Raw genomic sequence first — 26821 nt, 5'->3', positions numbered from 1 at the left:
CCAAGGCGGGTGAATCACTTGAGTTCAGGAGTTTCAGACCAGCCTGGCCAACACGGTGAAACCCCGTCTCTACTAAAAATACAAAAATTAGCCAGGCGTGGTAGCACACATCTGTAATCCCAGCTACTAGGAAGGCTGAGGCAGGAGAATTGCATGAACCCTGGGGGTGGAGGTTGCAGTGAGCTGAGATCACGCCACTGCACTCCAGCCTGGGCAACAGTGTGAGACTCTGTCTCAAAAAAAAAGAACATATATATATATACACATATATACACACATATGTGTGTATATATATAATTTTTTATATTATAATTTTCAATAATCTCACTCCTCCACTCACTTGCAATGTGACCTCAGACAACTGGTGCCATGGAGGGGAAGGAAGCTGGCTTGCAGCAGGTCTCTCAGAGGCAGGAAGTTAGAGGGAGTCAGAGCCATTGTCTACAGAGTCGGGGACACTGAATGACCCTGGAATCCTTTGACCCCCTTCCCTCAGCCCCTTCAGCAGGGCAGGAAGCGGATCTGGTATGTTGGGGGTATTTTGCCCACACCACACTCCTGGGGTGTCAGATCGATGTCTTCAGGAGCCACGGGGCTGGCCACGGAGAAGTTCTGGAGGATGGTGGTGAAGAAGAGGAATAATTCGGCACGGGCAATGCCTTCACCAAGACAAATCCGCTTCCCTGTGGACACAGAAGGTCACCAGTGTGGGCACAGGGCAGGTGCATACACTTCACTCTGCCATGTCCCTAAGCCCAGACATGTATGTCCACTGCAAGAGATTTGCATAAGACTGGCCCTTAACCTACAATTCAGGGTGGATTTTAGGAAGCTGCTCTGAAACCAGGTGCAAATCTTCGAGTGGATGTGCCATGTTCATTTCTCTCTCTCTCTATCTCTCACTCTCTCTCTCAATCTCTTTATTTATTTATTTTATTTTATTTTTTTTTTTTTTGAGATGGAATCTCTCTTGGTCACCCAGGCTGGAGCACAGCGGTGCCATCTCGGCTCACTGCAACCTCTGCCTCCCAGGGTGTTGAAACGATTCTCGTGCCTCAGCCTCCCAAGTAGCTGGGATTACAGGCACCTGCCATCACACCTGGCTAATTTCTTGTATTTTTAGTAGACATGGGGTTTCACTATGTTGGCCAGGCAGGTCTCGAACTCCTGACCTCAGGTAATCCACCCGCCTTGGCCTCCCAAAGTGCTGGGATTACAGGTGTGGGCCACCACGCCCGGCGCCATGTTCATTTTTCTAGTAGAGAGTTTGTAGCTTCTGTTACAGTTCCAAAGGGCTTGGTGACCCCCACAGGGTATAATGACCCACTTCTGGTTGTGTGTGTGTGTGTGTGTACTTCTACATGTGTGAGTGTGAGCACATTTATGACAACATTCTTAGTGTTCTTCACTTCTCATACGGGGAGAATGGCACCTCTCTCAAAGGGCTCTTGTGAGGTTAAAGGAGACAATTGTAAAAATTCTTAGAATAGCACTTGGCTTGTGCTAAGGAGCCTTAAGGTTTGATTATCGCCTTGTGTTTGTTTCTGGGGTTATGTGTGGGGTATGTGTTTCTGGCCATGTGTCTGTGTCTGTGTCTCTAGGCTGTCTTCTAGTCTCAGCCTGAGATCCACAGGCTTCAAGAGCTCGGGGGTAAAAAACCCAAATTGTACATAAATTGTGAATGGGACTGATGCATATGAGACAGGGAGGGTCTGTGGCTTTCACCGATTCTCAGAGGTGCAAGGAACCCCCAGTAGGTTCTAAACCACAGATTGTGAGAAAAATGAGAACAAAGGGAGCTGGAAAAAGCTGAGGCAGAGACAAAGGGAGCCTTTCCCTTTACTTCAGTGTTTCATAATCTGCAAAGCTTGGAAAGGCCACGTCAAGTGTGAGTTTTCAGGCATTCCCTATGTCTGTCAAGTTGTTGGACAAGTGTGTCTACATGGAGGTGTTTGGCAAAGGGGTCCATGTCCCTTTGGCACATCCAGAAGTTGGGCAACACGAGCTTAGAAACAGGCAGGTCTCTGGGCTGGTTCTTCTGTAACTCTTTGTGTGACCTAACGTTTTCCACAACAGTCTGATGCTTGTTATCTCCCTCCAATTATGCCCTCCCCATCTCTGGGGATGTCTGTTTGGACACCTTTCCAATTTCTTTGGCTGCAGTACCCTTTTGGCTTGGGTAATACCTTTCTTTCTGCCCCTGGCAGCCCTACCCCTGTCTTTTTCTCTGTCTGTACCTGTCAGACACAGTTTTTCTTCTTTTCCTCTCCTTTTGTTGGCTTTCTTCCATCTTGCTTAACTTCCTATCTCCATCTATTTGAATCTGACTTCTCCCCAATCTCTCTCTCTCTCCTTCTTTCTTTTCATCTCCCTCTAAAGATACCTTATTTGTCTCGTTCATTCTTTCTTCCTCTCTTCTTATGTCACTCTCTCTTTTTCCTGTCTCTTATTCTGTTTCTTCCTTTCCCTCCTTCCTTCTCCCCTCCTCCTTCCTTTTCCTCCTCCCTCTCCTCTTATTCCTCCTCGTCCTCTTCTCCTTATGTGGCTCTCTGTGTGTGTCTCTCTCTCTTCCTCTCTGTATACTGCCTGATGTTCACCTGCTGTCTGTCCTTCTGCCACTGTCTCCCATCTCTATCTCTCAGTGTGTTCCCTCTTTGTCCCTAACTATGTTTCTCAATCTCATTATCTTTGTTACTTATCTGTCTCTGTCCTTATTTCCCTACATCCCTGCCTCTCTTAAAACAAAAGAGCAGGTCTGTCACAATGGCTCACGCCTGTAATCCCAGCACTTTGAGAGACTGAGGTGGGCATTTCACCAGGTCAGAAGATCAGGACCATCCTGGCTAACATGGTGAAACCCCATCTCTACTAAAAATACAAAAAATTAGCTAGGCATGGTGGTACACACCTGTAGTCCCAGGTACTTGGGAGGCTGAGGCAGGAGAATTGCTTGAACCTAGGAGGCAGAGGTTGCAGTGAGCTGAGATCATGACACTGCACTCCAGCCAAGGCAACAGAGCAAGACTGTGTTTGAAGAAAAAAAAAAAAAAAAACCTTAAGATAGCATCTCAGGCGAGGTGGCTCACGCCTGTAATCCCAGCACTTTGGGAGGCTGAGGTGGGTGGATCACTAGGTCAGGAGATCGAGACCATCCTGGCTAACACGGTGAAACCCTGTCTCTACTAAAAAACATAAAAAATTAGCCAGGCATGGTGGCAGGTGCCTGTACTCCCAGCTACTCAGGAGGCTGAGGCAGGAGGATGGCGTGAACCCAGGAAGCGGAGCTTGCAGGGAGCTGAGATTACACCACTGCGCTCCAGCCTGGGTGACAGAACGAGACTGTGTCTCAAAAAAAAAAAAAAAAAAAAAAAAAAACTTAAGATAGCAAAATTGAGAGAAGACACTGACCCTCAAGCCATCATCCCATGTGTTCCTAACTGTCATTGAAGATAAAACGTGAAAGGAAGTCACTGTACTGCACAAAACCAGGGGCTGGGCCAGGACCCTGGATCACTGAAGTCACTGATGAAACTCAAGACTGGGGATTTGTTTCTGGGGCCTTTCACGGATGGTGCATGTTAAATTAAATTAAACTTGGCCTAAAGCGGCCTCCCTGCATAACAAACTGTAACGTAACTCAACATGTAAACAAACTGCAATGCAACTTGAGAGTATATTCTTGTAACAAGTAATCTTGGACAATCAGAGCAGCCAAGCTTCAGCCAATCACAGGCTGCAAGCTGCCCAGACATGTTCAGATAAGGCAAACACAGAGCTGTAACCAATAAAGCTGTTTCTGTACCTCAGTTCCTTTCTCTGTGGATAAATACTGCCTGACCAAATTGCTGGGTGGAGCTCTCTGAACCTTTCCTGGTTCTGTGTGCTGCCCAATTCATGAATTTTTTCTTTGCTCAAATAGACTCTGCTAAGTTTAATTTGCCTAAAGTTTTTCTCTTAACCAGCCAAAGAGTAGAGGATGAGAAATGGGACAAGTCAGAGCACGTCAAGACCTTCTTCACCTCCCCAGTGCTAGACCATAAATCCAAACTCCTCCCACAGCCTTCAAGGTCCTGCCCAGCTGAGCTCTTTGTCTTATTCCCTTCTGCAATCTACACCCAAGGCTCACTGGACTTCCTATAGGTTCCCAATGGTACCATCAAGTTTCCACCTTTGGCCTTTGCCCTTGCTGTTTCCTTTGCCTGGAACACACTTTGCAATGATTGATTGATGCTCACCCATGAACATCTCGGCTTGGAAGCCATTTCCTCTGGTAAGCTTTTCCTTACTGACTCACCACAAGATTAACTGGTATTTCCTATTTTGTGCTCCCAAAGCTCCCTTTAGAGCACTTATCACAATTATGTCTAATTATAATAGTAATTGCCCTTGTGAGCATGTCCTTTGTGCCAGGCAGTCCTAACCATGTTGCAGGCATTCATTCATTTCATGAGATGATTATTTTATTATTATTTGATGAATGCCCATCTTCCCTGCTGGACTTTAAATTTCCTGGGGCAGGAACCCTGTCTCTGTGTGACTTGTTTGATGCATTATCTTCAGCCCCCAGTACAGCACTGGGCTTAGGGTAGTGCTCAACAGATTTTTTTCTTTTTAAGAAAATGAATTCACTGAGGTTTAGAGATGTTAAAATACTTGCCCAAGGTCCTGCTTACGCAGATGTGCCTTTGGGAATGTAATCTTCTTTCTCAAGCCTCCTTACGGGGTTGTAGTGAAGATGGAATGGGATAAGGCAGGTGAAGCAATTGGAATATATTAAGTGCTCAATAAACAAGGACCTGTCATTTTTTTTCTCAAGTTGAGGATAGGACCTGCCCTCTAGTGTCTGGGAAAGAAATTGTGGGTCCAGCTTACCTAAGGAGAAGGGGATAAAAGCTTCATTCTTTTTCAGTGCCCCATTGGCATCCAGAAAGTGGTCAGGATTGAAGGCGTCTGGTTTTTCAAAGTAGTGTGGGTCACGGAGAGCAGTGCTCAGGATGAGAAATACTTCCGTGTCCTGAGGGAGGATCACAAGATCAAAAGATATTGCCATTCCCTGCCCACCCTCCACACACCCCACAAAAAAGAAAAAGAAAAAATAAAAACAAGGGGACTCAATTGAGAAGCCAACAAAAGGTTGAGTTTGGGGATTAAGAGAATCCAGGATGCCCACACAGAAGGGATGTGGGGGTGCAACCAGTCTTACCTTGGGGATGATGTACCCTCGGAAGCTGGTGTGTTGGGTGACAATGTGGGGCACACCCATGGGGAGAAGGTCGGCAAATCTCTGAATCTCATGGATGACTGCCTCTGTGTATGGCATTTTGGCTCGGTCATCAAGCACTGGAGGGTGATGTGGGCCAACCACCTGTTCAATCTCCTTGTAGACTCTCTCTGCACAGAAAAGAAGATGAATGAATCTCATTTTAAAGAGGGATTTCAGGCCAGGCATGGTGGCTCACACCTGTAATCCCAGTATTTTGGGAGACTGAGGCAGGCAGATTGCTTGAGGTCAGGAGTTCAAGATGAACCTGGCCAACATGACAAAATCCCATCTCTACTAAAAATACAAAAAATTAGCTGGGTGTGGTGGTGTGAGCCTGTAGTCCTAGCTACTCAGGAGGCTGAGGCAGGAGAACCGCTTGAACCCCGGAGGTGGAAGTTGCAGTGAGCTGAGATCATGCCACTGCACTCCAGCCTGGGTGACAGAGCAAAATTCCATCTCAAAATTAAAAAAAAGAAAAAAGAAGGAAAAAAAAATTTTTTTAAATATAACTTTCAGCAGGGACACTACTTTCTATTGACCAATTAAAAGCCTATAGTAAAGGCTTAGATCCTTGATACTCCTCAAAGCAATCAGCGTGGGGTGAGGAGAGGAGGGAGGAAGCAACAAGAATTCTCACTGCTTGAAATCTAATGAATATTATGGATCCTCTTCCCATATGCACAGGTACACACACACACATGCACACACACACCATGATTTTGCATGGTATTTCAGATTAAGAACTCCAGGCTACAAATCAAAACACCCTCTCTAAGATGAGTAGAAAATAAACTAATATTTATTGTGTATATATTATAGGTGAGACATTATTCTTCGTCCTCAGGTACATAACAGTGTAATAGAACATAGATGAATCCATGAACAACTGGATAAAAACATCAATCAATCAATCAATAGATCAATTCATGGAAGGAAAGATTGATGAATAAATGAAGAAACCAATAAATGGATGTATATATTTACTTACCAATGAATAGATGGATTGACTGATTAATTAATCACTAAAGAATGGTCCATAGACAAAGAAATCAATGAACCCAATTAATGAATAATCACATGAATGGCTAGATTTATGGAAGAACAAGTGAATAAGTAAATTAGTGAAGTATGAGTAAATAAAGGAATAAATGAATGGCTGGATTGAATGATAAATAGATCAGAGGTGAATAAATGAGTGAATTATTGGGATAAATGAAGGAAAGCATGGATGGATTAAGGGTGAATTGAAAGATTGACTGATGGAAGGATAAGGGTGAAACCTAGTTCACAGAAGGATGGATGAATGCATGAATGAATGAATGAATGAGCCAATGAATCAATGACAGTCCATGAACATATCACTGTTTCAAAGGATCAACTTGTGGATCAAGTAATCCAAATAAATCAATGACAGTATATGTCCTTGGATGAATCATAAATTAAAGAATCAGTGAGTATACATTCTTTAATTAATAAATTAAACAATGAATAGATGAAAAGATAAGTGGATAGAGAAAGAAAAAGGCCTCCCCCTCCCCCTCCCCCTCTCCCCTTTCTTCGGTCTCCCTCTCCTTCTTTTTTCGGTCTCCCTCTGTTGCCAAAGCTGGACCGTACTGCCGTGATCTCTGCTCGCTGCAGCCTCCCTGCCTCGGGCTCCTGTGATTCTCCTGCCTCGCCCTGCTGAGTGCCTGGGATTGCAGGCACACACCCCCATGCCTGACTGGTTTCTGTGTTTTTGGTGGAGACGGGGTTTCGCCGTGTTGACCGGGCTGGTCTCCAGCTCCTGGCCTCCAGTGATCTGCCCGCCTCGGCCTCCAGAGGTGCTGGGATTGCAGACAGAGTCTCGCTCACTCAATGCTCAATGTTGCTCAGGCTGGAGTGCAGTGGCCTGATCTCGGCTGGCTACAACCTCCAAAGCCCAGCGGCCTGCCTTGGCCTCCTAAAGTGCTAAGATTACAGCCTCTGCCCCTCCGCCACCCCGTCTAGGAAGTGAGGAGCGTCTCTGCCTGGCTGCCCATCATCTGGGAAGTGAGGAGCTCCTCTGCCAGGTCGCCCCATCTGAGAGGTGAGGAGCACCTCTGCCCGGCCACCCCGTCTGGGAGGAAGTGAGGAGCGCCTCTGCCCGGCCGCCCTGTCTGGGAAGTGAGGAGCGCCTCTACCTGGCCGCTCCGTCTGGAAAGTGAGGTGCGCCTCTGCCCGGCTGCCCCACCTGGGAGGTGAGGAGTGCCTCTGCCCGGCCGCCACCCCGTCTGGGAGGAAGTGAGGAGCACCTCTGCCCGGCCACCCCCTAGGAGATGAGAAGCGCCTCTGCCCGGCCACCACCCCGTCTGGGAGGAAGTGAGGAGCGCCTCTGCCCGGCCGCCCCATCTGGGAAGTGAGGAGCGCCTCTACCCGGCCACCCGGTCTGGGATGTGAGGAGCGCCTCTGCCCGGCCGCCCCGTCTGGGAGCACACATGCTTACATGAGGCAGTTTTTCCTTTACCAGTCCAGTGTTCCTAGAGGAAGGTCATACACAAGTTAAATTCTGCCATTTTGCTTCTTAGTGTGCATACTTGAGCTGGAGATGTTACCGAGAAGCTGCCGATCATCAGTTTCAGGGTTTTTTCTATCTGTTGGGAGACTGCCTTTCCCTGGTGCCAGCTGCGACCAATTATTGTTTTAGAAAGGCAGTTTAATGGCCACCTGACCATCATCTGATGGTCGCCTGACATTCCTGGTGGAGAGGCCCTCTCCTGCCCTGCTCGTGTCTGATTAGCTACCTTCTGTAACAATACCACCATCCATACATAATTATAATATTGGGATTTATCCTCCTGGGATATTAAAAAATGTTAAAGAAGTAAAAAAAAAAAAAAAAAGAAAAGATAAGTGGATGAACGGATCAATTTTTAAGTGATGGCACAGAAAGTCAAATATTGCATGTTCTCACCCATAAGTGAGTGCTACAAAATGTGTACACATGGAAACAGAGAGAGGAACAATAGACAGTGAAGACTAAGAAGAGTGAGGGAGCAGAAAGGGGAGGTGAATGATAAGAAATTACTTAATGGGTACAATGTACACTGTTCGGGTGATAAATACCCTAACAGCCCAAACTTGACCACTACAAAACCTATGCATGTAACAAAACTGCATATGTACCCCCTAAATTTGTACATCACGAGGTCAGGAGATCGAGACCATCCTGGCTAACATGGTGAAACCCCATCTCTACTAAAAATACAAAAAAATAGCCCGGTGTGGTGGTGGGCACCTGCAGTCCCAGCTACTCGGGAAGCTAAGGCAGGAGAATGGCATGAAACCTGGAAGTGGAGCTTGCAGTGAGCCGAGATCGCGCCACTGTACTCCAGCCTGGGTGACAGAGAAAGATTCTGTCTCAAAAAAAAAAAAAAAAAATCCTTGAGTGATGGAAGAAAACAGTGGGAGAACACATGGACAGATTCTTCATGCATCCATGCATCCACCAACAGAACTGGCTTGGTTGGAAGCTAGTCCAGAGCCTACAGTGATCCCGGAATAGGAAGCCAGCATCCCCTCTCTCATCCAGGTGGTACTCATAGCCCCATTTCTGCAGCCCAGAAGACCCCTTTGACTGGTTGTCCCTGGCCCACCTGCGACATGAGGGTATTTGAGCATGAGCAGGAAGCCGTAGCAGAGAGTGGTGCTGGTGGTCTCAGTGCCAGCAAAGAAGAGTGAGAGCGTGTTGATGATGAGGTTCTGGTGGCTGAATTCACTGTGTGGGTTGGATTTCTCCTGCGTCCACAGTAGGGAGGGGAGGTAAGGGTCAGGAGAGGTTATAGCCTTGCTGTGCACACGCCTGTGTCCCTGGCTGCCCTCCATTTGCCTAAAGGTCTTTGACACTATCTGGCCGAATTTGCTTTTCTCTGTCCTCTACATATCCAGCTGCATATCTCTAACTCATCTCTCTCAGCCTCTTTTTACTCTGCCTGGCTCTGTTTCTATCTCTCTCTCCACATCTTTTTGATATGTTTCTCTCTTTTTGTCTCCCAGTCTCTTTCTACCTCTGTGAGTCTTTTCTCCTGTTGCTGTATTTTTGTCCCTTGCCCCGAATTCCTTCCTCAGCCAGTCTTCTCTCTCTCTCTCTCTCTCTCTCTCTCCCTCTCTCCCCCCACCCACTTCCCACCTCCCCTCTCTCTCCATCTCCGTTCCTCCTCCCTATTTTCTCCTTCCTTTCACCTCATCTTTCTTTCCTTCCTCATCTACTCTCCTCCTTTTCACTATTCCCTCCCTAATCTTTGTTCTTCCCTCCCCATCTTCCCCTTCCCTTCCCCTTTTCCCTCCCTCTTCTCACCTCTCCATCTTGCCCTCCCTCTCCTCCTCTCCCTTTTCCCTCTTCCAGACCCCACTTTTTCCATGTGGAGCAGGTAGGTGTCAATGAGGTCCTGGGGGCGCTGGGGTCCAGGGTTTCACGGTGCTTCTCCACACTGTGGCCAATGTAAGCATTGATTTCCTGCAGGTTTTTGTAGAGTTGCCTGTGTGCCCCAGGAAAGTATTTCAAGAAGCCAGAGAAGAGCTCAAACAGCTGCAAGAAAAAAGGGGTGGTGAGGTTTGCCTAGGGCTGAGCTAGCAGGTCACAGGGAGAGGGCACCTCCTGAGCCCCAGTCCCTCCATGGGAGCTCCCTTCCCCACTCTCCTCTGTCTCTGAATCCCTCACTCACTGACTCTATGTCTCCTATGACCTGTAATTCTCACATTTACCTCTTCCTGCATCTTCCTCCCTCATAGTTCTGTCTTTTTCTTGGCCTCTGCCCCAACTGCCTGCCTTCCTCCTTTCTATCTCTCTTTGTCTCTGTCTCACTTCCTTTCTGTGTCACTCATTGTCTACCTCAGCCTGTTTATTTGTCTTTCTCATACTTTTCTCTCCCTCCTCTCACCTCCCCTCATCTCCTTTGCTGTGTCAGACATTAATAAAATGATTCTTACACAAGATAAGCCTGCTGATACTTTAGGACTATGTATTTTGGAGGATATCTCTATTACCTTGATGAAGAATGGAATGCCTAATTTATTGCAAATAATTGCAAAAATACAAACGTATATAGTGAGATGTAAAATTCCTTCTTAATCTCTCTTTCTAGAGATAACCATTGTTAACTGTCTGGTGGGTCTCCTTCCGGACTTTTCTCTGTGGTTCTCAGTGGGAGGAGAACATTAGAATTATTGGTCGGGCTTGTTACAAGTACTTACCTTGGGCCCCATCCCAGACTTTCCAGATCAGTCCGCCCGGAAAGTAGGGTCCTGAAAATCCATAACTGTGACAACCCCACATGTGAATCCAACATACACCCCTGCTTAAGAGCTGTAGCTATGTTGACCAGCCTGGCCGACATGGTGAAACCCTATCTCTACTAAAAATACAAAAAATTAGCTGGGTGTGGTGGCACTCACCTATAGTCCCAGCTAACTGGGAGGCTGAGCCACAAGAATCGCTTGAACCTGGGAGGTGGAGATGGCAGTGAGTTGAGATCACTCCACTGCACTCCAGCCTGGGTGACAGAGCAAGATACTGCCCCCGCCCCCAAAAAAAAAAAAAAAAAAAACCTACAGCTATGCATACTGTTCTGCAGCTTGATATTCTTAAATTTAATATGTAATAGGCACATTTCCAGGTTAATCAATAAGGATAAATTTTATTATTTTGTTTTAAAAGAGAAGAAGATTACCTTTATAATCTGTGGAAAGTTGTTTTTTGTTTTTTTTTTTTTTTAACAGAGGGAGAAGGAGCAATGGGAGAAAATGAAGAAATGCTGTTCCTTATTGTCTTGTATCCTTGAATTTCTTCAGGTGAGGAGCTTTACCAAAGACAGAGAAGCAAGGATACAGAAGAACCAGGAGTAGGCTGGGCATGGTGGCTCATGCCTGTAATTCCAGCACTTTGAGAGGCCGAGGGGAGCAGATCACTTGAGTTCAGGAGTTGGAGACCAACCTAGCCAACATAGCAAAACCCCGTCTCTACTAAAAACACACAAAAATTAGCTGGGCATGGTGGCAGGTGCCTGTAATCCCAGCTACTCAGGAGGCTGAGGCAGGGGAATTGCTTGAACCAGGGAGGTGGAGGTTGCAGTGAGCCGAGATTGCACCACTGCACTCCAGCCTGGGCAACAGAGCAAGATTCCATCTCAAAAAAAAAAAAAAATCTTAGCCAGATGTGGTGGCACATGCCTGCAGTCCCAGCTACTCGGGAGGCTGAGGCAGGAGAATCACTTGAACCCAGGAAACGGAGGTTGCAGTAAACCGAGATGGCACCACTCCACCCCAGCCTGGCTGAGAAAGCGAGACTCCATCTCAAAAAAAAAAACCAAAAATGACATCCAGGAGCAGAAGAGCAGAGATAAGCCCAAAGCCTGATTTATTCTCTCTTTCCCTCTCTTTCACACTCATTCTCATCAACTCTGTCTCTCAGGATCTCTTGATCTCTGCCTTTCTTTGTCTTGTTTTTACTCATCTTCCTTCTCTCAGTCTCTCTCTGACTCTATTTCTGCCTCCCCATCATGCCGCATTCTCTCTCTCACTGTCTCTATCCCTGTCTCACCGTCTCCCCTCCCTCCAGATCTCCATGTCCCTGACTCCACGTGGTCTCTGCCTTTCTTCCAGGGATAAGCTGCATTTCTGAGCCCCCAAGACAGGTCATCCTTTTCTCATGTGCCCTGGATGTTCACCTCACCCCCACCCCCCCCTCCTTCTCCCTCTCCTGGACCTGGCTGGATATAGAGCTGATGAGTGAGAAACTCTGGCAGAACAAGTTCAGCATCTTCAGGAACTCTTGATCTTGGTAGTGGAAGCGTTTTCCAAAGACGATGGAGCAGATGATGTTGGCAGTAATGGAATGGAAGAGGAAGGTGGGGTCCATGAGGGCTCCTAGGAAGAAGCAGCAGGTCAAGGACACAGACTGAAGGGCCTGGGGAACATCAGGCTGTCACCCATCTCTGTGTGATTGTCTGCCATCACTCAGTAATGGTAAACATAAGAATAACCATAACAGCTAATTATGTACCAGCACTTCACACATAATTCCACTGACCTCTCACTACAACAATGTGAGGCAGATGCAATTCGATTATTAGCTGCAATTTATAGATGGGCAGACAGAGAGGTTGAGTAATTTGACCAAAGTTGCACAGCTACTCATTACTGAGGCCAGGATTTAGACCCGGGCAACCCAGCTATCGAGTCCATGAAGCCGGTTCTCACTCTGCACCTCCTCTCAGACCCCACCTCTGACTCTGGGAGCAAATACAGTTAAATCCCAGGGATAGGGGCTGGGCAGAGTGGGTGTTTAATCAATTGCTTGTATAAATTAAAAAGCCCTGGGTGGGCACAGTGGCTCATACCTCTAATCCCAGCACTTTGGGAGCCTGAGGCAAAAGGATCAGGAATTCAAGACCAGCCTGGGCAACATAAGGAGAACCTCCCTCTACAAAAAATTAAAAATGTAGCCAGACATGGTGGCACATGCCTGTAGTCCCAGTTGAAGGAGTCCAGGAGGCTGAAGTGGAAGGATCACTTGGGCCCAGTAGTTTGAGGCTGCAGTGAGCTATGATCATGCCACTGGACTCCAGCCTGTGTACAGAGTGAGACCCCATCCCTAATTTAAAACAAATAAAAAACCATCTTTCTACCCCTACCTATTACTCCCCCTTAATCTCTTCTTTCCACATCTAGGGCTCTCCAGTCATCCGGGCATTATTCTGCACTTGTTAAGTGATACCTGTATACACCAGGCTCAGCACTGGCCCCAGCTGGAGGGAGGGTGGTCTGTGAGCTCCCAAGAACATCAGGTTAGTGCAGCCTCTCTCTGGGTCTCACTTGCCTGTCTTCTCTCATTCCTCTGCAGACCTTTTCCTGAGCCTTGTCTGTCTGTCTCTCTAATTTTCTCTGCCTCAATTTCTCTTTGCCTTTGTTTCTTTCTGTCTCTCTGTGTGTATATTTCTCTCTCTCTTTTTTTGAGACACAGTCTCACTCTGTCACCCAGGCTGGAGTGCAGTGGCATGATCTCAGCTCATGGCAACCTCCATTTCCCAGGCTCAATCAATTCTCCAGTCTCAGCCTCCTGAGTAGCTGGGATTACAGGCACGTGCCACCATGCCTGGCTAGTTTTTGTATGTTTAGCAGAGACAGGGTTTCACCAGGTTGGCCAGGCTGGTCTTGAACTCCTGAACTCAAGTGTTCCACCAGCCTCAACCTCCCAAAATGCTGGGATTACATGCATGAGCCCCATGCCCAGTCTATATATCTCTTTGTTTTGGTCCCTCCATCTGTCTCTTTCCTCCTGCCTGTGTCACTCTGTTTCTTCCTGTCCTTCTCTTCAGTCTTCTTGTCCCTGTTTCCCTATAGCTCCTGTGTTTCTACCTCCCCACACAGCCTCTGCATTTACGTCGCAGAGTCTCTTGAGAAATTTTGATAAGAGAGATGGTAAACACCTGGCATGAATGAGATGGAGGTGCTAGCCAGAGACCCGTCACCTACCTGTCCCACAGACAGCAAGTTATGGAGAACTCAAAAACAACCTAGTGCTTCTTTGATGACCCCTCTAGCTGCACCCGGGCAGAACACCCCACCTGGCCTGTCTACTCACTGCCAGCTCATCAGCACTTCACACAGGGCAAGGAAAACACAGGTCATTATTTGTTAAATGTCTGTAGTTTTTTCTTTTCTCTCTTTGCTTTCTTTTACATAACTTCTGATTTTGCCTTCAATAGACACAATTGATCCATGAAAATGTATGTCTTTGAGGGTTTGTTTGTTTGTCTGAGACAGGATCTTGCTCTGTTGTCCAGGCTGGAATGCAGTGGTACAATCACAGCTCTCTGCAGCCTCAACCTCCTGGGCTCAAGTGATCCTGTAGTCCCACCTTAGCCTCCTGAGTAGCTGGGACTACAGGCACACACCACCATGCCTGGCTCATTTCTTTTCATATTGTGTAGAGACAGGATCTCATTATGTTGCCCAGGCTATTTGCTTCCCAAAGTACTGGGATTACAGGTGAGAGTCATCGCATCCAGCTTCTTTGAGTAACTCTTGGACGTTATACACCTGGCATCTCTCTCTTTCCCTGGTTCTGTTTGTTTCTCTCCTGCCAATCCCTGTCCCTCTCTATTCCCCTGTCTCTCTCCCTCTCTGTCCCTATACCTCTGTCGGATCACGTCTCTGGTTTCGTGTCTCTGTCTCTGCCCATGTATACCTCTCTGCCTTTCTATTCCCGTGCCTGCATCTCTCAGTGTTTCATTGCCTTTCTTTCCTACTCATCCCCCAGGACTCACCCTTGGATTTCTGAAGCTCCTCTATCAGACACTGAGCCTCCTCCTGAATCCGCTCCTCCACACTCTGCTTTCCCATCCCGAAGTCCCTCATGGTGGTCACAGAGAATCGCCGAAGCACCTTCCAGCGGTTTCCATTGGCAAAGATCACACCTGGGGTGCAGGGGAGGTGTGGGTTGGTTGCAGAGGAAGTTGGAAGAAGGCTCTGAGTCCTTCTTTCCCCCATATCCTCCCTTCTCTGATGCACCCCCTACCCGCCCCCTCCCAGTGCCTCTGAGGCCCTCACCATATCCCTGGTAGACTGGGTCCATGATGGCGATTTTTCCCCGGCCAGAGAAGGCCTCAGCCTTGTCCACCAGGGCCTCCCGTATGGCCTCTACTCCACACAGCATGACCACGGGCCTCGGTCCCAGGTGTACCGTGAAGACGTCCCCATATTTCTCTCGGAACTGCCAATCACATCCACACCAGGGGTGGCTGTTAGTCAGCATACACCTCCGTTGTAAAACTATCAAAATACTTACATACCAGATTGGTAATTAGCCCCTCCCCAACATCCGCCTCCCCAGGCTGCCCTTCCCCCTGCCAGGACCCAGCAAGTAAGGGTTAATGGTTAACAGTGTCCAAGGGAGAGAATACAGTCATGGGTTCTTAGTTTCTGTTTCTGATTGGGCCAGTAAGACCCCTTCCTCATCCTTCTTTTCTGTGTATTACTAGAGACAAAAACTGAAAACCATGGCTTCAGGCTGCTGAAAGACTGAAACAAAACAAAACAAAACAGAACAACAACAACAAAATAAGGTGGGTTGGACAAGCTTAGGTTAATCGGTGGCCCAGCCAGGGGATGCTCTAATTGGCTGCTGCCCTAAACAGTAGAGATGGTTGATAAAATACTACGAATATCACACCCACCCCATACTTCTTATGATCTGTGGCTTTGCTTTTTTTTGAGACAGAGTCTCGGTCTGTTACCCAGGCTGGAGTGTAGTGGTGCAATCTCGGCTCACTGCAAGCTCCGCCTCCTGGGTTCATGCCATTCTCCTGCCTCAGCCTTCCGAGTAGCTGGGACTACAGGTGCCCCACCACTACGCCCGGCTAATTTTTTGTATTTTTAGTAGAGACGGGGTTTCACCACGTTAGCCAGGATGGTCTCGATCTCCTGACCTCGTGATCCACCCACCGCAGCCTCCCAAAGTGTTGAGATTACGGGTGTGAGACACTGTGCCTGGCCTGGTTTCGCTTTTTGCAGTTTCAGTTACCTGCAACTAACCACAGTCTGAAAATATTAAATGTAAAATTCCAGAAATAAGCAATTTGTAAGTTTTAAGTTGTGCACCATTCTAAGTAGGATGATGATGTCTCTCACCATCCACTCTGTCCCACCCAGGACATGAATCATCCCTTTGTCCACCACGTCTGCACTGCATATACCACCCTCCCTGTATAATGTGATTGTATAGGAAAAAAAGAGTATATATAGGGCTCAGCATTATTTGGGGTTTCAGGCATCCACTGGGGGTCTCAGAACATATCTCCAGTGGATAAGGTGGGATTACTGTGCAGCCACTTGGGGAACTGCTGGGCAGTATTTCCTGAAGCTGAACAAATGGATACCCAGGAAACCATCCACTTCACTCCCAGGTACATGCCCAGCAAAAATGTGTATGTGTGTTCACCAAAAAATGAACAAATATTCACAGAAGCTTTCTTAATAAAATACTCATCAACATAGATATAGAGAAACAGTGAGGGTTCACACAATAGAATACTATACAGCAACGAAAAAGAACAAACTACAGCTACACAGGATAACGTGGCTGAAACTCACAGGCATAATATTGAGTGGAAGCAACTAGACACAAAAGAGTCCATGCATCATAATTTTATGTGTATGAAGTTCAAACACAGGGCCGGGCACAGTGACTCACATCTGTAATCCCAGCACTTTGGGAGGCTGAGACGGGCTGATCACGAGGTCAGGAGTTTCAGTCCAGCCTGACCAACATGGCGAAACCCCGTCTCTACTAAAAATACAAAAATTAGTCTGGCGTGGTGGCCCTCACCTGTAGTCCCAGCTACTCGGGAGGTTGAGACAAGAGAATTGCTTGAGCCTGGGGAAGTGGAGGTTGCAGTGAGCCGAGATCACGCTGCTGCACTCCAGCCTGGGTGACAGAGCAAGACTCCATCTCACAAAAAAGAAAAAAAAAAGGTTCAAACACAGATAAAATCAACCCATGATCAAGATGGTAGGTGGATAGTGACTAGAAAAGGATGGGGTGTGGTTTTTTGGGGGACTCTTGCTACTTGGCCTGCATGTCAATTACATGAGTATGTTCAGTTTGTGAAAATTCATTGAGCTGTGTGCTTTTTACAGTGATGTTCAACTTCAATAAAAACTTGACATAAAAGTCATAAAATTTGTTAAGTTTACTTACAAATGCCCTGCATTGATCTCTGCAAAACTCCTTCACTGGACTTCTGGATTACATGCTTACTCCACTTAACAATTGTTTCACTGCCCCAGAAGCCAAGGTAGCCCCACTAAAATGTAAAATAATTAATATCCATATGCTCACCAAGGCCTCCAATGCTCCCACTTTGCTGAGAGTAAGATCTGAAGTCTCCACTGATGGTTCACATGGTCCTACATGACGTGGCCCTATTACCGCTCTGACTTCTCCCACTCACTCCTCCATGTTGTTCTCTGAGATTTTTCCTGTTTCAGGATTCTTGCAGCCACCCCTGCCTCCTTCTAGTGCCTTCCACCTGAATCTTTCATTGTCCCTGCTCAGAAAAAAAACAAGACAGTCTTCCCCTAACCACTCAATCTAACATAGTTCTCATCACTGTCTGAAATATTCCCCTGCTTTAGTTTAATCGTAGCTCTTCTCCACCTAATATTTCCTTGTCTGTTTATTTTTTGCTCATCTGTCTCTGCCAATGGAATGTCCATAAGCACAGTGGCCTCGTGTGTCTTGTCCAAGATGCCACATCATCAATTCCTAGAATATTTCCTGGTACATAGAAAGTGTCCAATGAATTGTTATTGGATTCATGAATAAATGAATGAGTGGATCAAGGTAGTTGTCATTTAATGAGCACTTATTATATACTAGCTCTATGCAATATCCCATTTAATCCTCACAACCACCTTAAGGGCACACATTCTCATTGCCATTATCTTAATTGACAGAAGAGAAAACTGTGACTCAATGCATAATAATTGAATCTGAGACATGAGCCTGCATCCCTCTGACTCCAAAAGGAATCTGGAAGCTTATTGGGAAATGGAGAAGCAACAGCACCACTTTCCTCAGCCCTGACACACACTTGCTCATGCCCTCCCTCTTTCTCCCACCCCCAAGAGATGCAATCATCATAGACGGTCATGAATACCTAGAGGATCCTTGGAAGGTTTATGAAAGAGTTTTAGGGAGTCTGTGAAGCCTCACAACTTTATGCAAACATGTATGTGCCTATTTGGAAAAGAGGGGGCCACAGCTTTAATCAAACTCTCAGAGGATTTCATAATCCACAAATTGTTAAGCAGCTTTAGTCTAGGAGGGCTTTGGAGACAGACCTCCTGCTGGAGCTCAGCTTCCCCTTTTCCTAGTTGTGTGCCACTGGACAAGTGCTTTCCCCAGGCTGAGCATCTCCATCCCTACTGTTTTTTTTGTTATTGTTGTTGGTGTGTTGTTGTTGTTTTTTGAGACAGAATTTCACTCTTGTTGACCAGGATGGAGTGCAATGGTGCAATCTCGGCTCAGGGCAATCTCCGCCTCCTGTGTTCAAGCAATTCTCCTGCCTCAGCCTCCCGAGTGGCTGGGATTACAGACATGTGCCACCACACCAGCTAGTTTTGTGTTTTTTTAATACAGATGGGGTTTCTCCATGTTGGTTAGGCTGGTCTCGAACTCCTGACCTCAGTTGATCCGCCCGCCTCAGCCTCCTAAAGTGCTGAGATTACAGGCGTGAGTCACTGTGCCTGGCCACCATCCCTACTTCTAAGATGAGGGTAGCACCTCACCTTGTCCACAGGTAGTTGTAAATGACACCTAGAAAATCCCCATGACAACACAGATAATTCCCAGACACATTACTCTAGTGGGAAAACTAAGTCCATTGATTCACATGATAGCATGATACTCTCGTGACACATGGAAAATGATGAAAAGAAAACAATAGGCACTTGAGACCTTCATCTATGTGATGCAACTCTATTTGGTGGGGAGGGATCCTTAGATCTGCGACCCCCTACTGGGGGACTGGTAGCACTTTGCAGGCCCTGGCCGACTGCCAGTTCTGCTGAGTCAGGCTTGGAGCTTTCACTCACTGACTCCTTCATTTGTTTCTGTACACATATTTACTAAATGCCTATTGTGTACCAGGCACTATGTTCAGCTCTGTGGTGAGTCCTCACAGGCCTTCCTTGTCTGGAAGTGTGAGGGAGAGCTCAGCCACAGGATCACAAGCAAATGCAGCATTGTCAAGGACATAGGCTCAGTAAGGAGGGGCAGCTGGTGTATGAGAGCCTATGGTGGGGACCTGGGGGTCAGGAAGTCTTCTCAAGGGAGCTGCTGCCTGCCTGGATAGCTAAGGAACCCCAATAATGAGGAACGGACACTGTTCTTGCACTGACATTAACCAAGATGACCCACCCACATCCTCAAACAACAACAACAAAACAAACTATTTACCCCAAGTCCTCCCTGTGAGAAAATGGAAATCTTTGCTGCAATAAAGAAGGGAAGAGGGTCAAACACATCTATTCAAAACTTATCCCAATGCTTTGGGAGGTTGAGGCAGGAGGATTGCTTGAGGCCAGGAGTTCAAGACCAGCCTAGGCAATATAGTGAGACCCTCCCCCAAACACGTCTCTACAAAAATAAAAATAAATAGTGTGGCACGGTGGTTCACACCTGTAGTTCCAGCTACTCTGGAGGCTAAGGCGGGAGAATCTCCTGAGCCTAGGAGTTCAAGGCTGCAGTGAGCTATGACTGTGCCATAGCACTCCAGCCTGAGTAACAGACTGAGACCCTGTCTCTAAAACAATTAAAATGAAAAAATTCAATATCATTCCTGACAAGCCTCCACTTTCTATGAACTAACAAGATAGCCACAAAGATCCTTTCGAAAACTCATTTTAGGCAAATATGAAATTCATTGACAGTTTTGCTTGTTTCAGAATTTGTAAAGGATTGGGATATTCAATGACCATGCCAGCTCTCATAAAGAAAAGGGGCAGTGAGATACCAAGAGCTACAGGGAGCAGCAAATTCTGTTAATAGAGGCATGATTGGTGCCCAGATATTGTCTGCAGAGTTTAGAAAAAACCCTTAAAGTTCAGTGAATTGTGTAGGATGTCTTTGACCAGAATTTAAACCTATACACACTTTCCTAAATGTTGTCACTCCTCACATTGCAGATGATTTTTTTTAAGAGATAGGGTCTTGCTCTGCTGCCCAGGCTGGAGTGCAGTGATGTGATCATAGCTCACTGCAACCTCAAACTGCGGGGCTCATGTGATCCTCCTGCCTCAGTCTCCCAAGTAGCTGGGACTACAGGCACATGCCACCATGTCTGGCTAAATTTTTTTAAAATTTTGTGGAGACAGGGTCTTGTTTGGTTTGCCCAGTCTGGTTTCGAACTCCTGGCTTCAAGCGATCCTCCCACCTCAGCCTCCCAAAGTGTTGGGATTACAGGCATAAGCCACCACGTCTTTGAGTGTTGCCCAGTGGGGTCGTGAGCCACCCAAACAACATCTTACCTAATCATGAGACTCCTTGGCTCCCTCCATGTCATTCCCCTGAAAAATCTAATTGTTCCATAATTTGAGAGTCTATGACCCAATTACTTTGTATCTTCCAGGTAAAGTGACAGTGTTTAACTAATAACCAAAAACCACGTTTTGACTAAGTGTCTAAGATAAATATATATGTATGACAATTATCACATTCATCATTTCTATGTCCATGTATTCTGTCTAAGCAAATAATTTTAAAATTCATAGTAGTATTGGCATATATACTCTGTATATATGCATATTTACTCTATCAGTAAAAAGACCATTGATCAGCAATAAAAAAAACTCTATTAATAGCAAAAGGATAACAAGCCTAAGATTCAGGAGTACGGTCAACATGAGAGGGGGAAGGGGAAGGTATTGTCAGTATTCTAATTCTCCCATTGGAAAATGGGTTGACTGATTACTAATAATAAGTAGATAATTAAACATAAAATCATGCATGGTAAGCATTGATAATCCAGGTAAATACTTAGCAAGTGGCAGTCGCCGGTATAGGGCATTATGTATACTGTTGATAAGCACTCCCTACCCAGACTTCTTTCCTGCTCTCCCTCTCTCTTCCACTCTCCTGGCACTGACATGGGCTAGTCTGCTCTCTCTTGTTGGCACAGCAAAATCTATTTGATTTGTGCCACCACCTCTTTTACCTCATTCTTTCAGTGGCAGGCAGGTACCCAAGGATGTAACAGAGGATGGCAGAGAAGAGTGAAATTCTACACTTGCAGCTCATACCCAGACACCTCTGCATGCCCACTCACCCCTCCAAGGACAGTGCCCCCATGCAGTTCCAATTCAGAGACAGGGTCTCAATCTGTCATCCAGGCTGGAGTGCAATGGCACCATCAAATTACCTATGATAACCTATTTGATAAACCAGTGTTATGTACCTGAATTGGAGAAGCATAAATTGGTATTAAAATTTGTATTTAAGAGGCTGTAATTCCAGTGTGAAGCATGCACTCATGGAGACACTGGATGGCCGCCTGGTCCTTCCTGAGTTCTTAAAATTTCCATTACTAAAAGCTCTGTATTCCATGACTCATCAAAGAAGAGATAAAATGATCCAAATTATGAAAAAATATTGATGAGGTGACTGTTCTAATGGTTTATAACTAATATTTGATTTATCAAATCTATAATTCTAGGAAGACAACAAAAACCAAAGACCACAGGTGATATATTTCTGGCACTTGGTAGATCATTTGAACACTTGAAGATGGAGTTAATTCAACTGCCAGCTTCATTGCATGTTTTCTGGTTGTATTAAAGCTTTTTTATGCACAAAGATCAATGCCATAACAGTAGCTAAAATGTTATTAGAAAATGTATTTCCTTACTTGGCATTCCTGGAGAACTCTCCAGTGGTAGAGGTACTTTCTTCACTAGAGAAGTGGTAAAATAGTTAAATAAGGTATTGAAGAAGGAATTAATGAAATCAACTATAACCTAATAGTAGTAGTAATAGAAATTTTAAAATCCATTTAAAGTTGCTGCAAAGTGTGACCCCCACCTTACACTCAAGTTAAAAGAGAAATTAACAACCTGTCTTCTCTCTGTGGACAGTAGACCTTATCTCTTCTTCCCAACTCCACATTCCTTAAAGTTTATTACAGGCCCAGTGAGTTCCTGCATGGCTGCAGGGTCATAAGACTGATAAGTTTAAGTTGCAAGACATGTCTTTCTCAAGATGTAAGAAATGTTATTTAACTGCTTTGTTTCTCCCTTCTGTAACTTGCTTCCCACCTCATGTAGTTCCCGCCTTAAGATGTTTAAAAGTAGGAAAAGCCCTTTGTTCAGGGCTCAGACTTTCTGGACATATTTCTGGCTGAGCCAGTGGTCACCTTAATTTAATAAACTCTCCTGAACCGTTTTTTGTCTCTCCAGTCTTTGATTGTCCCTCAACAGTATTACAAACAAAAGGCATTAGGCAAAGCATGCTGAATTGATTGGAGTCCCTTGGTCAAAGGTATTATTGATTGACAGCAATCAGATCCACTCCTATTGGAAAGACATAGATAGATCCCTTGTAAAATAGTAATAGAAGGCCTATGCCCTGATAATAGAATCTCATGTATCTCCCACTCTTATAAACTCTGATATGACTCAATAATGCAAGGCTTTAATACATTATGCCAAAGCACGTTTTCACCAGGTAAAAGGAGTCATTGATGACCCATCAGTTGATGACAATCAGACCTTTCACTATCTATAATTTAGAGGTTGGGTCCTTTGGAAATGACACCAGAGAAACCGTCCTTGAACTCCATTGGAAGTAACCATACCAAGTTCTTCTAAGACTGTCCTTGTACTCCATTGCAAAGGACAATGCCAAGTTCTTCTCTGTAGCAAAACTTCAGGGTCTGGGATCTTGGATCCACATCTCTCAATTGAAAAGGGTCCTTCTAGACTCCTAGAACTGTATGTCTGTTGAGACCTTAAGGCAAAGCTGACCAGGAAAGTTTTTCCCAAGAAGGATTTGGCATCCTATATGTGGACAGCTTTTCCTAGATTGTGGATCAAGATTTCTCTTCCATCATGAAGCATTATCTTTTATCCTTTCTTCCCTTTTTCTTGCTGTCCTAACTCTTTCCCTTTCCTTACAAGAAAATCCATAGCACTATAATCTGTGAATGGCTTTAGCAAAGGCTTATACCCTAGGAAAAAAAAAATAAGCAATTGTTGAGTTTGTGAGCCAGTTCCCCAAAATCAGGAAATAATTTCACTGGTGCCAATGCCTCTTTGTGTTCCCAATGGGAATCACCCTGAAACCCCAAAGGAGGAGTGGAAAGCTATATCTTGATATTCTAGACATCAATTGCCACTTGCTTTTTTGCACTCACTGGAAATATTTGATAGTGATTATGTTATTAGTTAGTTAATATAATAACAGTATGTAATAACATACTATTAACTAATAACTAGTTATTAGTTAATATAATACAATAACAGTATATAATAACATTCTATTAACTACCTAATATTATAATCTCTACCAAATATAGAAAATGTATCTGAATGATGGCTGCAAAAGGCATATTGTGCTTCCAGGCATCCCGTATGCAGGACTTGGGGACTACGTATGTGGGTATGGGTAATTGCATGTGTAATGTTACTGAATTAAATATGGTAAAGTGGCCAGGCATGGTGGCTCATGCTTGTAATCCCAGCACTTTGGGAGATTTAGATGGGAGGATCGCTTGAGGCCGGGAGTTCGAGACCAGCCAGGTCAACATAACAAGACCCCAGCACTATAAAAAATAATTAAATAAATAAATAAGTAAATACAGTAAAGTCTCTTTCCAACTAAATGTGGCTATGCACCCTTGCAGCATGATAGAAAGAGACCACAAAAAAAAGTGAGCTTCCCACCTTGTTCAAGAGCTGTGCAGACTTATGTGTAAACATATTTAACTGACCTCTGCTCTAATGCCAGTAGGTGACCTTCTTTTCCAACCCCACAAGTGCCTACCTTGGGTCTGCTGAAGTTTGCTTACTCTGTTCTTTCTCCTCACTGGCCCATAACTTGCTATTTGGCCTAGCTCACTGCTGCTTTCCAAATTTTTTCCCTGAGATTTCCCTAATACCTCCCATAGTTAAAAGCCAAAACAGTCAATAACTGAAATTACTGTCAACCTCAAAGTCGATGAAGATAAGTTGGTTTCTGCTGAGAAAATGTTCCAATGGAGTCCCTGGGTGCTAACTCTTGGTGGTATTGGGGTGACAGTCGTATGGAATCTGAGGCTAATTTATACATTAAGGGACATCTTGGATTATGTAGCCAATTGAACCTCCAAGGAGTTCAGATGGGTAGAAGCCACTCTCCAAAAGGAGGATGAGAACATTTGTATTAAACAAAAACGCTTAATGGAACATCACGCAGTTTTAGATCTCCTCTTTGCCCATCTTGGAGGCTTGTGTATGGTGCTGAACAAAACCAAATATTGTTCTTATCTTTCCCGTGAATTTACTAGTACATATAACTTAATTTAAAATGTGGCTGACAATGCTGTTTCTCTAGACACTGCCGCCAAATACACTAAGGAAATTTCTCAGGGGAAAAAGAAGATACGTGTTTACGGGTGCAGGTAACACTTGATTTGCAAGCATCCTGAATGGTGATGGCAAGTGATATGGTTTGGTTCTGTGTCCTCACCCAAATCCCATCTTGAATTGTAATCCCCAGATGTGGAGGGAAGGACCTGCTAGGAGGTAATTGGATCCTGGGGGCAGTTTCCGCCATGCTGTTCTTGTGATAGTGAGTGAGTTTTCACAAGAGCTGATGGTTTTATAAGAGGCTCTTCCCCCTTTGCTCTCTCTCTCTCCTGCCACCTTGTGAAGAAGGTATTTGCTTCTCCTTCACCTTCTGCCATGATTGTAAGTTTCCTGGGGCCTCCCCAGCCATGTGGAACTGTGAGTCAGTTACATCCCTTTTCTTTATAAATTACCCAGTCTCAAGTATTTCTTTATAACAGTGTGAGAATGGACTAATACAGCAAGCCTATCACAAGGTTTTCTACTCTTAATGTTTCTTCTAGTGGGTCTCCAAGGCACTATGACATGTGTTACCAGGCCAACTACAAAAATGAATGCCTCTTTAAATCAAGTTATTTTATAGCAAGCTCTGGTCCTTAATCACCATCGTGCTCTGAACAAAGTATATGACCAATTGGACTCTAATACTATTGAACTATCTTTATTGCCTGAGCTTTGAATTATTCGATTTTGATCAGTTTGGTTCATGGAGACTCCTGGTAAGGTACAGACTTCATTTCCTTTGTATTACCCTCCTGAGAGCCATCATAACAGTCTCCCTGATGTGTTGTATTTTCTCAAGAGTCTTGGCCGGGTGCAATGGCTCACCTGTAATCCTAGCACTTTGGGAGGCTGAGGCAGGTGGATTGCTTGAGCCCAGGAGTTTGAGACCAGTCTGGGCAACATGGTAAAACCATGTCTCTACAAAAAATACAAAAAGTAGCTGGGCATGGTGGCATGCACCTATAGTTCCAGCTACTTGGGGGGCTGAGGAGGATCACCTGAGCCTTGGGAGGTCAAGGCTGTAGTGAGACATGATCATGCCACAGCACTCCAGCCTGGGTGACAGAGTGAGACCCTGTCTCAAAAAAAAAAAAAAGAGAGTCTTAAATGCTCATATGCAGCCATTCTTTGTACATCCAATGGCTTCATTACAGTATGAATAACAAAAACATGAAGAAAAAAAAGAATCACTCAACTACTTTGATGTTGTCCATTGTGAATTCCATACTGAGAGCAAACAAGTCCATTATGATGGTGACAGAAGTAATGCTGATGCCCAAGGTTTTGGTCAATCTCAAAATTTTGAGGCTGACCAAAAGGGAAGAATTGTTTAATTAAATTAAATTTGACATAAAGTTATCTCTGCATAGAGTGAACTGCAACCTAACTTGGGAGGGAGTATATTCTTTTTTTTTTTTGAGACAGACTCTTGCTCTGATGCCCAAGCTGGAGTGCAGTGGCACCATCTCTGCTCACTGCAACCTTTGCCTCCTGGATTCAAGTGATTCTCCTGCCTCAGCCTCCTGGGTAGCTGCGATTACAGGCACACACCACCATGCCCAGCTAATTTTTGTATTTTTAATAGAGACCCAGTTTCCCCCTGTTGGCCAGGCTGGTCTCAAACTCCCGACCTCAGGTGATCCACCGCCTCAGCTTCCCAAAGTGCTGGGATTACAGGCATGAGCCACTGCACCTGGCCCAGATGAATATATTCTTGTGACAAGTAGCCAAGTGTTTGCTAATCAGAGCAGCTGGGCTTTCAGTCCACACAGGCTGCTAGCTCCTCAGATTGTGACCAAGTAAGGCAAGCTGTGATCTGTGGCCAACCAGGCTGTTTCTGTATGTCACCTCCTTTTTCTGCCTGTGAATATTGCTTGCCCATACTGCCATGTGGTGTCTCTCCTGGTTTAGGGAGTTGTCCAATTCATAAGTCACTTCTTTGCTCAAATAAACTCTGCTAAATTTAATTTGACTGATGTTTTTCTCCTAATACTACCACCCATCATGCTTCACTATGCTCTGTACTCACCAACCATCCCTGTGCCACCTCTGACTCTGGAAGTCTGCCTCATTCTGTTTGGTGAAGGATCCCCAAGTACAGAGGCAAGAAGCAGCCCACCCTCAGACCCCATTCATCTGTGCCTTACCCTCAGAAAGGATTTGAGTAGGCCTCTTCTGTCCATCTGCAGAAGGTTCCCCAAAAGGGGCAGAGGGCGGGGCCCTGGTGGGAGGTGGCCATGGGTGTTAGGGTGGCGCTGAACCAGGAGTAGCAAGAGGCCTGTGAGGAGTGCAAGGAAGAGGAGGACGCTGAGCTCCATGGTTCCAGTCTGACTGCCCTGCACCCCACTGCAGCCTCTAACTGGGCCTTTTATCCTGAACCTGCCTCTTCTCTCAGTTATGAAACTTCATCCATTCCCCACCTCCTTTCTCATTATCATC

General features: G+C 45.5%; 1 protein-coding gene across 1 annotated transcript; it reads right to left on the bottom strand.

The window, feature by feature from the left end:
* Nucleotides 1-372: 372 nt before the first annotated feature.
* On the bottom strand, nt 373-26700 carry LOC100457779 (cytochrome P450 2B6). Its single transcript, XM_002829256.6, is given in 10 exon segments — nt 373-683; nt 4873-5014; nt 5204-5391; nt 8875-9016; nt 9631-9668; nt 9671-9806; nt 11982-12142; nt 14545-14694; nt 14828-14990; nt 26530-26700. Coding segments are annotated over 10 exon segments (1473 nt in total). The 3' UTR covers nt 373-501.
* Between the last annotated feature and the right edge of the window lie 121 nt (nt 26701-26821).

The sequence above is a fragment of the Pongo abelii genome, chromosome 20 (assembly GCF_028885655.2).
Source record: "Pongo abelii isolate AG06213 chromosome 20, NHGRI_mPonAbe1-v2.0_pri, whole genome shotgun sequence".
Taxonomy (NCBI): Eukaryota; Metazoa; Chordata; class Mammalia; order Primates; family Hominidae; genus Pongo; species Pongo abelii.
Note: the sequence above shows the minus strand (reverse complement) of the source record. Positions and strands in the feature narration are given on the sequence as shown.